Below are 13,038 nucleotides of genomic sequence, written 5' to 3'. Positions count from 1 at the left end.
CCCTCCCAGCTGCCCACCCTCTGGCCCAGACACAGTCTCCTGCATGCAAGGATCTCCTGGAAGGGGGCAGCAGGACGTCAGGCTCTGCCCCAACCTGCCTCATGACCGTGGGGAAGTCTCAGGCTACCCTCAGCGTCCTCATCTATAAAATTGGGGTGGGGTTGCCTTTGCAGAGAGCTAAGATCTGGGTCAAGTGTGGACATGCCTGTCACTGGCTGGAGGGGCCTCTACAGGCCCATGAGTCCTCGAGTCCTCAGACTCGATCCTGGTGGCAGCACCCCGGCCCCAGGCAAGGGCCGCCTTCGGTCCCACCCGCTGAGAGCAGCCTGAGCACAGCACCCAGGCCCCTCCCCCAGAGCTGGAGGCAGAGATGTGGGGAGGGGTAGCAGCCACAGTCTTTGCCAAGCACAAGGCCCTGGCTCTGGTCCCATGCCAGCCCTGGGTAGCCCAGTGAGGAGGGGCTCATCCAAAGGAGCTGAGCAGCCTTCAGTCTAGGCTACACTGGCTTCTGCATCTGACTCTTCACATCCCCAGAGAGGTGAAACCACTCACCTCAGGCCACACAGCCACCCCTTCATTGCTGCCCAATCCTCCAAGCTACTCTGATCTCAACTCAGACCCATGTACACCTCTGATGCCACGAGCAGCACTAGTGCTTACTGCAGTAGCATTTACCCTGGCGACACTGCTATTACCCCATTATAAACACGGAGAGCCTGGGGCCCAGAGAAGGAGGACAGGGGATTTGAACCTGATCCATCTGAGGTCCAGGGGCCACACTCTTAACCACTGCCTCTCCTGCCTCCCCCCAGTCAACTGCTGCTTTGCTGTGTGGCTGGGCCTCAGTGTTCCCCTCTCTGCGATGGGGTGAGCAGTGGACACCCTGTCAGTCTCCAGAACACTCCCTGGAAGTGACTCAAGGTGGCCAAGTTCCCTGCAACTGGCTGACTCTGCTAGGGCCTCTCCATCCATCGCCCACCTCACATCCCTCCCCGCCACTACCCAGGCCCCAGGCCCCGAACTCACACAGGCTGTGTGCACTGCCTCTCAGCGGTCTGCACACCCACACCGCAGCTCCGTGAGCAGACAGACCAGGCGCTCCAGCCTGACCAGCCACCGTCCACGGCCTCAGGCCGGAAGCTCACAGGGACGCACTCTCCATTGAGACACCACTAGCAAGACAGGGAGGGAAAGACCCCCACCAAGCCCATCAGTCATCCTCACCCTGGCGAGAACTAGGTAGGTGGGAAGACCCTGACAGGCACAGAAGGGAAGGCTGGAAGGAATGCGGGATGCTCCCCTGCAGATGCCCGTCATCCCCGGCCCAGAGTGCTCAGTGGAGCAGAGCACGGAAATACAGTCGCGTGGTGACTGAGTGTGGCCACAGAGAGCTGGGTCTGCTGAGGGCACACGTGACACTGTAAGCTAAAGCTGACCCCAGGGCAGGCCACCACAGGAAGTCTGGCCTCTCTCAAACTGCCCCCACGGCTGGGGCTGGGATGTCCCTACCTGGCTCTCCCCACACTTGGTGCCATCCACGGCTGCGTCCAGCTTGGAGTGACAGGTGGTCCCCACGGAGCACCAGAGTGTGTGGCAGACGTTCTGCAAGGAGGAAGACATGGGCCATATCCTTACCTCCTTCTCAGGGCTGCCATCTGCTCTGCCTACTCCCTGTCTCCAAGGGTCCCCTTGCCACCTTCCACATGGTGGGGGTCTGCAGACGTGAGGACCCCCAGGGACCCCCTCTTAGCTTTTGTATCTGCGCCCACTTCCCACCCCCCTCTCTGGAGCATGCGGTGTTGAGGGAGGCCCTGGGCTGGGCCCCAAGACTCAGGTGAGCTGCTTGGAGAAGCCCTGAGTGTCCACATCAGTCCCAGCTCAGCTCACCCTCTGGAAGGTCTCCTGTGAGAAGGTGACTCCAGGTGACCTTCTCCAGGATCCCACAGTGCAGGGCTTATTTTCCCTCTTAGAAGCCAGCTCCAGGGAGGTTGCAGGACTTGCCCAAAGCCCACCACTGGTAAACGGTTGACCCAGAACTCAGACCTGGGGCTGAGGTCAGCCACCCCACATCTCCCGCAGGTCACTTGATGTCTCACGCAGGGGCTGAGCCCCGGCCAGGCAGGCTCCTCTCAGGTTGGTGAGGGCTGTTCCACACCCCCAGGCCCACACGCGCCCCCTACACGCCCCACTCACATCCATGTCATCACAGAAGGCGGAGTAGGGCCCGTACTGCAGGCGGCACTGGTGGTTCACGTCATAGAGGACGCCAGGGAGCACAGAGGGGAAGTCGATGACATCCTTGCCAGGACGGTCGTCCAGGCATAGGCCCCACCCACGGCTGCAGAGGCGGGACAGGAGGCGGGGGTGAGGGGGACAGGCTGTGAGGCTCACCAGGGAGGCCTCAGTGGGGCCCGGAGGGTAGGAGAGGTGAGAACGGGCACAAAGATCTAACTGATAGCGAAACTCTGCTGGGTGCTGTGGCTCGCAACTGCAATCCCAACAGTTTGGGAGGCTGAGGCAGGAAAATTGCTTGAGCCCAGGAGTTTGAGACCAGCCTAGGCAACATAGCGAGACCTCGTCTCTACCAAGAAAAGCCAAAAATTAGCCAGGTGTGATGGCGCACACCTGTAGTCCCAACTACTCGGGGGGGCTGAGGCAGAAGGATCACCTGAGCCCAGGAAGTCGAGGCTGCGGTGAGCCGATCATGCCACTGCACTCCGGCTGGGTGACAGAGTGAGATTCTGACTCAAAACCCAAAAATCCTCCAACCTCCCCCACGTGACTCAGCAGATCTTCCACTCCCAGCCTAGCGGTAGAGGCCCTCTGGCCTTTCTCACCCCATCTCCTGGGCACTCCGGCCAGCTGGACAGCCCATCCCCCACCCAGGCCTTAGCACAAGCTGCGGCCTCCACCCTCCTTCTCCTGCTGAAGCCTCTCCCCAAGATGCAGCCCTCACACGGCCCTGCCCTCAGTCCTGCAGCCTCCGCCTCCTAGCCAGAACCTGGAGCCAGGCCAGACAGGATCTGGAGCACGTCACCTCACAGCTGATACAACAGAGCCTCCGATGCCCCGCCGGGGCAGAGGCCTAGAGTCATCTGTGGACGGATGCGGTCCCGGAACAGGCCCTGCCCTGGAAAGAGCTGGAGACCCCTATCCCCTCGCCTCTGTCACATCCTTATCTACTCTGCCTTCCTCGAGCCGGCATTCCTGGCAGCAGCAGGGAACTGGGCAGACCCGGCCAGACACAGCCTGTGCCCGTCACAAACTCCTGCTGGCATGGTGTCGTGAAGAGGAGACTGCCCATACAGCTCCACAGGGCAGGGAGCAAGGAGGCAGAGGGTCCTGGGGAGGATGGCCCAGGCCCGGCTGGCACCGCTTATGCCACTGCCTCCCTCTGCTTAGGAACATGAGTGCCCTAGTGACCTGACCTGCCCAGGCTCCCTGTTGTCCTGGAAGAATTATTTTATTTTATTTTATTTTGAGTTAGGGTCTCACTCTGTCACCCAGGCTGGAGTGCAGTGGCATGACCACGGCTTGCTGCAGCCTCAACCTCCTGGGCTCCAGTGATCCTCCTGTGTCAACCTCCCACATAGCTGGGACTACAGACGCATGTCCCTGTGCCCGGCTAATTTCTGGATTTTTTTTCACTATGTTGCCCAGGCTGGTCTCGAACTCCTGGGCTCAAGCAACCTTTGGCTTGTACCCCTCATTCGCTCCTCATAACATCCGAGGCAAAAGATTCTATCATCTTTCCTTATGCACACAGAGCCCAGAGTGGAACATCACTTGCTCCGGGTCACATAGGAGGCACATGACAGCCAGGATCTGAAGTCAGGTCCAGGCTGCCACTGCCATACTGTGTCTACTCCCTGGGCTGCCCCCAGTGAAGGGTTCCTCCCATCCAACCTCGAGTCTGGCCTCAAATACTTCACTCCATGGTGGCTGGCAGGATGCAGTGGCTCATGCCTGTAATCTCAACACTTTAGGAGGCCAAGGTGGGCGGATCGCTTGAGGCCAGGAGTTGAGACTAGCCTGGACAACATAACAAGACCTCATCTCTATATTTAAAAACAAAACAGGCTGGGCTCAGTGGCTCAGTCTGTAATTCCAGTACTTTGGGAGGCCGAGGTGAGTAGACTGCCTGAGCCTGCGGGTTCGAGACCAGCCCAGGTAACTTGGCGAGATCTTGTCTCTACAATAAATTTAAAAAAATTAGCCGGGAGTGGTAGGACGCGCCTGTAGTCCCGTCCACTTGAAAGGCTGAGGCAGACAGATCGCCAGAGCCCAGCAGGTTGACACTGGGGTGGCCGTGAGAGTGCCACTGCATTCCAGCCTGGGCGACAGAGTGAGACTCCACCTCAAAAAGAATAGAGATAAAAAATAAAAAGTAATAAAGCAAAACCCAAAACCATAGCAGCTGAGGCCTAGCAGGGAGAAAAGAGTGTTCTGAGTGTCCACGCATCCTGGGGCTACCTAGGCCTGCATTCGGGCAGAGGGTCACTGGGGGTGGTGAGGTCACCTGGCCCTGGGCTCCCTGGTTTCCTCTAGCATGCCATGTGACTCAAGGATGTGAACTGGGGGCTCACCCACCCCGGCCGGGGAGTTCTCCAATCAGAGCACAAGGGGTCCTCAATGCCTCAGTCCCACACCAACAGCTGCCAGGCCGCCACTCTGCCCTTCTGGGTACTGGCTGGAACCCAGGCCTGATTTCAGTGTGTGGGTGGCTTGAGGGACAACCTATCAGGCCCATTCTCTGTGTATGGAAAGCCGGGGTGCATGAGGCTTTCAACCGCAGTCAACGCTCTTGAACTGGCTCCGGAAACCTCCCTCCAGCCTTACGGGACCCACTGGCAGAAGCAGGGCCACATCCAGGTCCAGGTGCTGTCTGGGGAGTCCTCAGACTTTGCCTGGCTGTGGATGCTGTGTGGCCTTGGGCCACCCCTCACCCTCTCTGGGCCTTCACCTCCTCATCTCTAAGAGGCTGATCCCCAGTTACAGAGGTATAAATAGCAGTGTCTATTTGGGAAAAGTCACACAGGCGGCCGGCAGCCAGCCTTCCTTCCTCTGGCCGGCTCCCTGCCAGGTTCCTCACGCTGCCGAGACACACCCGATCCCCAAGCCACCAGTCCTTCCCCCACGGGCCCCTCCTCAGGCTAATTATAGCGGGACCACGAGAGGCCAGAGCACACAGTAGGTGACTCCAGTCGGAAGCCACCTCTCACCTCCAGCTTGTGAAGCTGCCCACCACCCACGGGGAGACCTTCGTGCCTCCCTTTGCCACACCTGGGCTCTGGCCGTGGAGTCGCTGGATGGGGACCCACGGGATGACGCGGATGACCCCACACTCAACTGGGCCTGCCTCTCTCCCTGCAGAAATGCTGGCTGTGAGGGCAGCAGGGAGCCGGGCCTCACCTCCCCACCACGGTCCAAGCTGAGGCTCGTGAAATGCGGTGACCTTCCCCCAGGGCCCCTTAAAGCACTTGTCAGCCCACAAAGGGTCTCAGCGTTCTTCAAGTCAATGCTCTCGAGCTGGCTCTGGAAACCTCCCTCCAACCTCACCCCCACCTCCTGAAGACTCTCCACCCTGCCCCGTGCTCTACCTCCCCAGCTCTGACCAGGCCCTGCCCTCCACTCTCAGGACATCCCTCACGGGCCTCTAGGGAGCAGCTCCGAGGCTCCTCCCAGATGCCGTCCTGGCCCAGGGGGGTTGGTGTCCCCTCACATACCCACACACCCATAGAGGCTGTCTGCCACAGTGCCAGTACCCCAACGGGCATCTGTCTCTCTCCACGAGCTCGTGAGGGCTTTGAGGATGGGCCACCACGTCTGTTTCCTCTACCACACAGGGCCCGACGCACACGGGTGTCCACGGCCACAGTAAGAGCAAGTCTGGATTCAGTCCTGTCTAGGTCTATATGGCTGGATAAACACCTGTCTACAGGGAGCCAAGGGGCATTGGGTCTAGCAGGGAGGTTTGTGAGTGGCTCTGAGATCCCCCCAAGTCCCAAGAAACACTGCCTGACCCCACTGAGGTACCTTCTGTGACTCTCACTCATTCTGTTTGGTGGGGGGAATCATCCTCTCCTTCCCATCCCCCAGCAAAGACACAGAGGGCAGGGGTTGGGGAACGGGCTGAGGGACAGGCTGGTGCCACCCTCCCTTACTGGGTGCCCCCTCTTCTTCCACCTTTTCCTGGCCCCCAGGATCTTCCTGCTCCCAGGGAGACTCCCAGGATGGAGAGATGACAGTGTGCAGTGACGCTGGGGAGATGAAGTTCTCCTCCCACAAGCACCCAGTGATCGGCCGGGCACGTATCTCTCTGCCTCCGTCCGGCCCTTCCCCGTGCCAAGGTTCTGGAAGGCCCCAGCTGGCTCCGGCTCTCACCCCATCCTCCCACCCTCACCCCAGGCCCAGAGCCAAGTTCCTCAGGCATTCCAGCAGCTGAATGAAGACAGAGACTCGTCTGTCTGTCTGTCACAGAGCCAGGGTGCTGGGTGGCACCAGGGTGGGGCAGTGGGGAACAAGCCCTGGGGGTGCTGCAGGGACAGCCGTGATTCTGATTTGCCAACCATTCTCTCACCCCCTGTGCCCTCAGAGTGCTTGCCACCTCCCAGGTTCAAGTCCATACCATACACCACTGGGTGACAGTGAAAATCATCCCAATAAGCACCATGTAGCAAGCACTGTGCTGAACACGTTTCTCATTCCCTCCTCATGTCACACACGACGCAGCCCATTTTTGGAGGCTTAAGGGATAAGGTAACTTGAATGCCAACATGGACTGGATTCTAGGTTCTTAACCACCAAACTCAACTCCTCTCTGCTCCCCACCCCAGTAATCTCTCCTCCACTAGAGGCCAGCGTTCCTGTTCTTACCACCCTAGTGGACCTGGTCACAGCCCTGCCTAAACCCAACAGTGAGTGGACTTCTAGAAAAGCATGGCACATTTGGCAGACAGATTCATCCCTGCTCCCTTCCAAAGTCCACTACGATGACAGCTAAGGAACCAGCAAGGCATACAGCCACAGGGCAGAAGGGAAGGGTGACCCTGGCAAATGCAACAAGTCTACAGCGTTCTGGAAGCTGGGCAGCAGATGCTCCAGCAGTAGCCGACTTGGTAGAGTGATGAAAGTTGAGAGCCAGGAGCCTGCAGGGAGAAACTCCCCGAAGAGACTCTTGGAAAGGCTCAGGAATTGGGAGCATGGGGACCCTTGGAGGCCTGGAGCTGAAGACAGAGCCTTGGCTTCATATCGGCAAGAATTGATCAAACCCTAAACCCCCTCCCCAACCCTGCCTGGCCGGGCGACTGCCCCCTCCTGGCCCCAGAGAACAAAGAGTCACTCTCTGGAAAGGGGAAACCAGAAGGATCTGGTCCAGGAACACCAGACATAGACGAAGGCCCAAGGCAGAGAGACCTACAGAGGAGAGGGGACACGCAAATGTCTACACTATGAAGGGTGAGACACCCCAAGCCCCCTCCCCATTTGGATGCCAAAATGCCGCAGCCAGACTGATACTCTCCCAGGAAAAGACTAGAGGATTCCTTTCTGGGGAAACCGAGGGACTCAGAAAAGGGATCTCAGATATTTGAGGGTCTCGCAAAAAACAGCTCCACCCCAATCAGTCCCTGGGCAGTGACTCGGGAAAGTACTGCCCCAGTCCACAGACCTCCCAATAGCATCTCCACGCTCCTTCCCATATGTGAAATATGGCCAAGACATCTCGAGAAAACCTTTAACATGAAAGATTTTTTTAAAATAATAATCAGCAGCAGCAGTAGCACACACTCTTGCTCCTGTCCTGCCTGTTGTGCCCTTCACAACCTATCTTCTCTTTAATAAATCTACTTTTCTTAACTCAAAATAATAATAACAATAATAACCTAAAGGAAAGAAAAATATTTCAGGGGCAGAAGAAAACATAAAATCCACATATATAATAACCTTAGAAAGATAAGAGAAGATTCTGTACCCATTAAACAAGAACAGGATAATGAAAAGGAGTACAGGTTGAGCATCTCAAATCTGAAAATCCAAAATCCAAAATGTTCCAAGATCCAAAACTTTTTGAGTTGCCAACATGATGCTCAGAGCAAATGCTCATTGGAGCATTTCAGATTTCAGACTTTTAGATCAGGGATGCTGAACCAATAAGTATGATGCAAATATTCCAAAGTCCAAAAAAATCCAAAACACTTCTGGCCGCAATCATTTTGGATATGGAATACCCAACCTGGATTTAGTGAATAAGAAAGTCCATGAGATTAAAAGTACAACAGAAAAAAAATTAAAAATTTGATAGTAAGGGTTGTAAGGTAAAGATAAATCAGATGACCCTCAGAAAATAGAAATAAAAAAGAGTAAAAATTTTAAAGGAAGAGAATTGCTGAATCTCAAGGTTCCAGAAACAGAAAATAGAAGTGAGAAAATTATCAAATAAATACTACAAGAACATTTCCAAGAAATGAAAGACATGCACTCTAGATCAAAAGGGTCCAGTGAGAGTCCCCCACATTAAAACAGACTGAGGCACAGAATTGTGAAATTTTAAATCACCAGCAACAAAAGAGAGAGAATTCGGATAGCTCCCAGACTTTTTAAGCTGGGCATGGAGGCACACACCTGTAGTCCCAGTTACTCAGGAAGCCTGAGGTTTGAGCCCAGGAGTTCATGTCCAGCCTGGGCAACACAGTGAGATACTACCTCTAAAAAAGAAAAAAAAGCCCTCAGACTGTTTAAAAGGTCTTACTCAAAGAATGTGTGTCAAATGTAGAAAGAAAGCAACAAGCAAGAGGCTCTAATCCTTTCTTACTCGTGTTACAACCCTGTTTTAACCAACCCACTATGCTGAAGATGATGACACAGAGGGAAGGGAAAGATAGGGCCCCCATAGGTCCTTTTTCTTTTCTTTTCTCTTTTTTTTTTTTGTTGGAGACAGGACCTTACTCTGCCACTAGGCTGGAGTGCAGAGGTGTGATCATAGCTCCTCCAACCTTGAACTCCTGGGCTCAAGTCATCCTCCCACCTCAGCCTCCCAAATAGCTGGGACTACAGATGTGCCACTATGCCCAGGTAATTTTTAATTTTAATTTTTAAAGATGGGGTCTTGCTATGTTGCCCAGGCTGGTCTCAAACTCCTGGCCTCAAGAGATCCTCCTACTTCTCCCTCCCAAAGTGCTGGGATGATGCACGTGAGCCACTGTGCCTGGCACCTTTCTCATCTTCCCTTCCTCATCAGTAAGTTGAAGGGCGAGCGTTGGTGGAATGTGTATGAATCAAGGAGTGAGATGAGATCCATCGAGTGAGCTCTGGGCGCTATTTCGACTGTCTGGCAAGTACCAGCTAGGAAAGATGAATTGTGTAATGTTGGCAATTCCAGAGATGAGTTAAGTACTCTTATACTTGCATGTAAAACCAGCACTGCACAAAACAAAGATGGACAGTAAGATGTAAGCTAATAATTCTCCTACTTAGAACAACATTAATTAGCAAATAAAAGACACCTTAATGGCTGGGCACGGTGGCCCACGCCTGTAATTCCAGCACTTTGGGAGGCAGACGCGAGAGGACTGTCTGAGTCCAGGAGTTAGAGACCAGCCTGGGGAACTTGGCGAGATCTCGTCTCGACAATAAATCAAAAAATTAGCCCGGTGTGGCAGCACGCGCCTGTAGTTCCAGCTTCTTGGAAGGCTGAGGCAGAAGGATCAACTGAGCCCAGCAGGTCGAGACTGCAGTGGCCATGAGCATGCCACTGCACTCCAGCCTGGGTGACAGAGTGAGACTCTGACTCAAAAAAAAAAAACCCCAAAAAACCCCATCACAAACTGAGAGAATGTGAAAGAAAGTTTTATCCTTTGGCTCCTCGCGGGTCCTCTTCCCTGCTCTTCCCCGGTCCGTGGGGCCGGCCCTGAGCAGCCGAGGCTCCCGCAGCCCTCACTCAGCATCCTGCTATTCCTGGACTGATTCCTCTTGCTATCCTGCACCTACATGTCTGCCAGCCTTTGCCCCTCTACTGCAAACACCGATCTGCTCCCCTCTGGACATCTGGGAGCTCTCGCTCCTACGTAGCTCAGCGGTCCCTTCCAGGACCTGCGGGGCCCCAGGCTGCATCTTTACCGGGTACTCCCACTCTGGCACCACAATGTCACCGTCTGCATCTCCCCCACCAGACCTGGATCCCGCGGGTGCCACAGAGGCGCTGGGGGCTGGGGGGACTTACTCGAGGAACCTGGTGATGTACTCGCGGCTGCAGCGGGACCAGATGAGGGGGACGCTGTTGTACAGGAGCTGTGGAGACATGATGAAAGGCTGTTTCCCAACAGGCTCACAGTCATTGCCGCTTCCGTCATGCTGAATGCCAAAACTGCATGAGAGCACAGGCCCCAGGGGCAGATGAGTCGTGGGAGGCCACCAGCCTGCCCTGCCCCCAAGACCCACAAGGGTGGGGGTTGCAGTCCCAGTTCCCAGGGCTGGCCCTGCCACCCGATGGCCATAGCCTTGAGAAAGTCCCTTACCCTCTCTGAGCCTCAGTTTTCTTAGGGTAAAATGCAGGTGTGACAGCTAATATACCCTGCGTCCAGCCCTGTTTTGCCTGCCTCACTGGCCTCAGGAACAGTCTGACAGAGGCCCCCAATCCCAGGTCTTGTCCCAAGGCTGTGCACTTGAGTCAACGGATCTGAGCTGCAGCATCAGAGGGTTTTCAGGAAGGACCCAAGAAAAATTCCATTTCCTGAGCACCTACTATGTGCCAAGTATATTTGGAAACATTCTCTCACTCAGTCCTTACTACTCCGGAAAGGCTCAGAGAGTCTCAGGAACTAGCCAGGAGGTGACACAGCCAGGAGGTGGCAGAATGGCAGTAGAGTGTTCTTTCTACAACCACAAGCAGCCTCAAGGCCCTGCAGGCATGGTCATCCCCCAGGGGACCCAGATGTCTGAATGGAGAACCCCAATGCCTCTGACTCACAGAGCTCTCCAGGAGCCTGCCCTCATCAGCTTGCTGGACAATTTAAGATGCTGCCGTGTGCACCTGCCAAACAGCCCAGCACAGGCAGCCAGGGGCATGGGCTGAGTTTAGACAGGAGAGCCTCGGGTGGAGGTGATGGATGGAGGGAGCCTGGGGCACCACTGAGTCCAATCCCTCCGTCTACAGGATGCACACAGAGGCCCAGAGAGGGTAGGACACTAGCCTAGGGTCATAGAGGAAGCAGGAATAGGGACAAGGTAGGACTCAGGAGCAAAAGCTGCAGGCACTGATGGCAATGGGGAGGAACAGCCAGGCCTTCGATGACCGTACAGCCCATCCCAACACCCTTCAAATACGACTCCCAGCCAGGCACGGTAGCTCATGCCTGTAATCCCAGAACTTTGGGAGTCCGAGGCAAGAGGACCATGGGGTTGAGACCAGCCTGAGCAAAATGGCGAGATCTCATCTCTACAATAAATCCAAAAATTAGCCAAGTGAGGTGGTACATTGCTTGCAGTCCCAGCTACTTGGAAGGTTGAGGCAGAAGGATTGTCTGAGCCCAGCAGGTCAAGGCTGTGGTGGCTATAAGCTGGCCACTGCACTCCAGCCTGGGCAACAGAGTGAGACACTGACTTAAAAAAATAATTGAGAAAAAGACTAACTCCAAGTCAGTCCCTGAGATGCCCAGGCAGGCCTCTCTCTGGCTCAACAGGGAAGCAGACTGGCTGTGAGTGGGGACATTACAGGGACAGCATGTGTCTAGACCACGTCAGGGCTCCCTCCCCAGACAGCTTTCTTTTCCCTGGTGTTTTGTGCCTGGTGCCCCAGGTTGGGAGGGAGAAGCTGGGCTCAAGTGTGGTGTAGAGGCAGGCATGATACCTGTGTCCAAGCTCGTGGGCCACAGTGAAAGCCAACGGCAGGCCTGTGTCCTCACTGATGCTGCAGCTGCGGTGTGGCTGACACATGCCCGACACATGAGCTAGGCCGAGGGTCTCACAGGGCCGGTTCATCGCTCCACACAGGTCCTTCCTGCACAGGCAGAAAGAAGCGGTCTTCAGGCTGACCCGGCCCCAGGCCAGGTCCACCATGCTGACGAAGCCGGGGCAGGACCTCTACCTACCCTGAGCAAGGAAGATGCCCCTCCCATCACCCCGTGACAGGAGGTCAACAGCACAAGGACCATTTGGAAGTCAGATGTCTCCATTCATACATGATCCAACAGACACCTGTGTGAGCCATGGGGCAGATTCCCGTACAGAACAATCTCAGTTACTATCCCAGCCAGGGTCTGGCAGAAGCTGCCGGGTGGCAGCTCACACCTGTAATCCCAGCACTTTGGGAGGCCGAGGCAGGAGGACTGCTGAGCCCAGGAGTCCAAGACCAGCCTGGGAAGCAAAGTGAGACCTCATCTTTGCAAAAATTCAAAAAATTAGCAGGATGTGGCAGCATGCTGCCTGTAGCCCCAGCTACTCGGGGGCTGAAGTGGAAGGATCGTCTGAGCTCAGGAGGTTGAGGCTCTGGTGAGCCATCACTGTACCACAGTACTCTAGCCTGGGTGACAGAGTGAAACTTTGACTGAAAAAAAAAGAAATGCTGCCTCTGAACAGGTCTGCAGTTGCGGGAGGGTTGGAGGAGGAATGTGGGAGCTGTAACTATAAACAGGTAACACGAGCTAGCCTTCTGACAGAACTACTCCATGTCTAGGCCACCGGCATAGACACACGAACTGAACACACACACACACACACACACACAACTAAGTATGCGCAGAACCAGGGAAAGCTGAGGATGTCTGGGGTTTCATCAGCATCAGTTTCCTGGTTGGGACATCGCACTACAGTCATGTAAGATGCTACCACTGGGGGAAGAGGATGAGGAGCATATGGTGCCTCTCTGTATTATTTCTGACAACATCATGAGAATCCACAGTTATTTCAAAATAAAAAGACAGGCCAGGTGCTTTGGGAGGCTGAGGTGGGAGGATCACTTGAGCTCAGAAGTTCGAGACCAGCCTCGCAAAACGCAAGACCCTATCTCTTCAAAAAATTTAAAAACTAGCTGGGTGTGATAGT

At 55.2% G+C, this 13,038-nt stretch overlaps 1 protein-coding gene across 1 annotated transcript in view; it reads right to left on the bottom strand.

Annotated features, from left to right (window-relative positions):
* Positions 1-13,038, bottom strand: part of ADAMTS7 (ADAM metallopeptidase with thrombospondin type 1 motif 7) — a 45,778-nt gene that overhangs the window by 15,082 nt on the left and 17,658 nt on the right. Inside the window, 6 exon segments of the mRNA XM_021711452.1 lie at positions 232-358; positions 1,027-1,172; positions 1,510-1,602; positions 2,194-2,338; positions 10,220-10,363; positions 11,846-11,995. Of these exon segments, the coding sequence (XP_021567127.1) occupies positions 232-358; positions 1,027-1,172; positions 1,510-1,602; positions 2,194-2,338; positions 10,220-10,363; positions 11,846-11,995 (805 nt within the window).

Source organism: Carlito syrichta, unplaced genomic scaffold (assembly GCF_000164805.1).
Source record: "Carlito syrichta isolate Samal-C Ts95f unplaced genomic scaffold, Tarsius_syrichta-2.0.1 Scaffold302301, whole genome shotgun sequence".
Taxonomy (NCBI): Eukaryota; Metazoa; Chordata; class Mammalia; order Primates; family Tarsiidae; genus Carlito; species Carlito syrichta.
The sequence above is the reverse complement of the archived record's forward strand: the minus strand, read 5'-3'. Positions and strand labels throughout refer to the sequence as shown.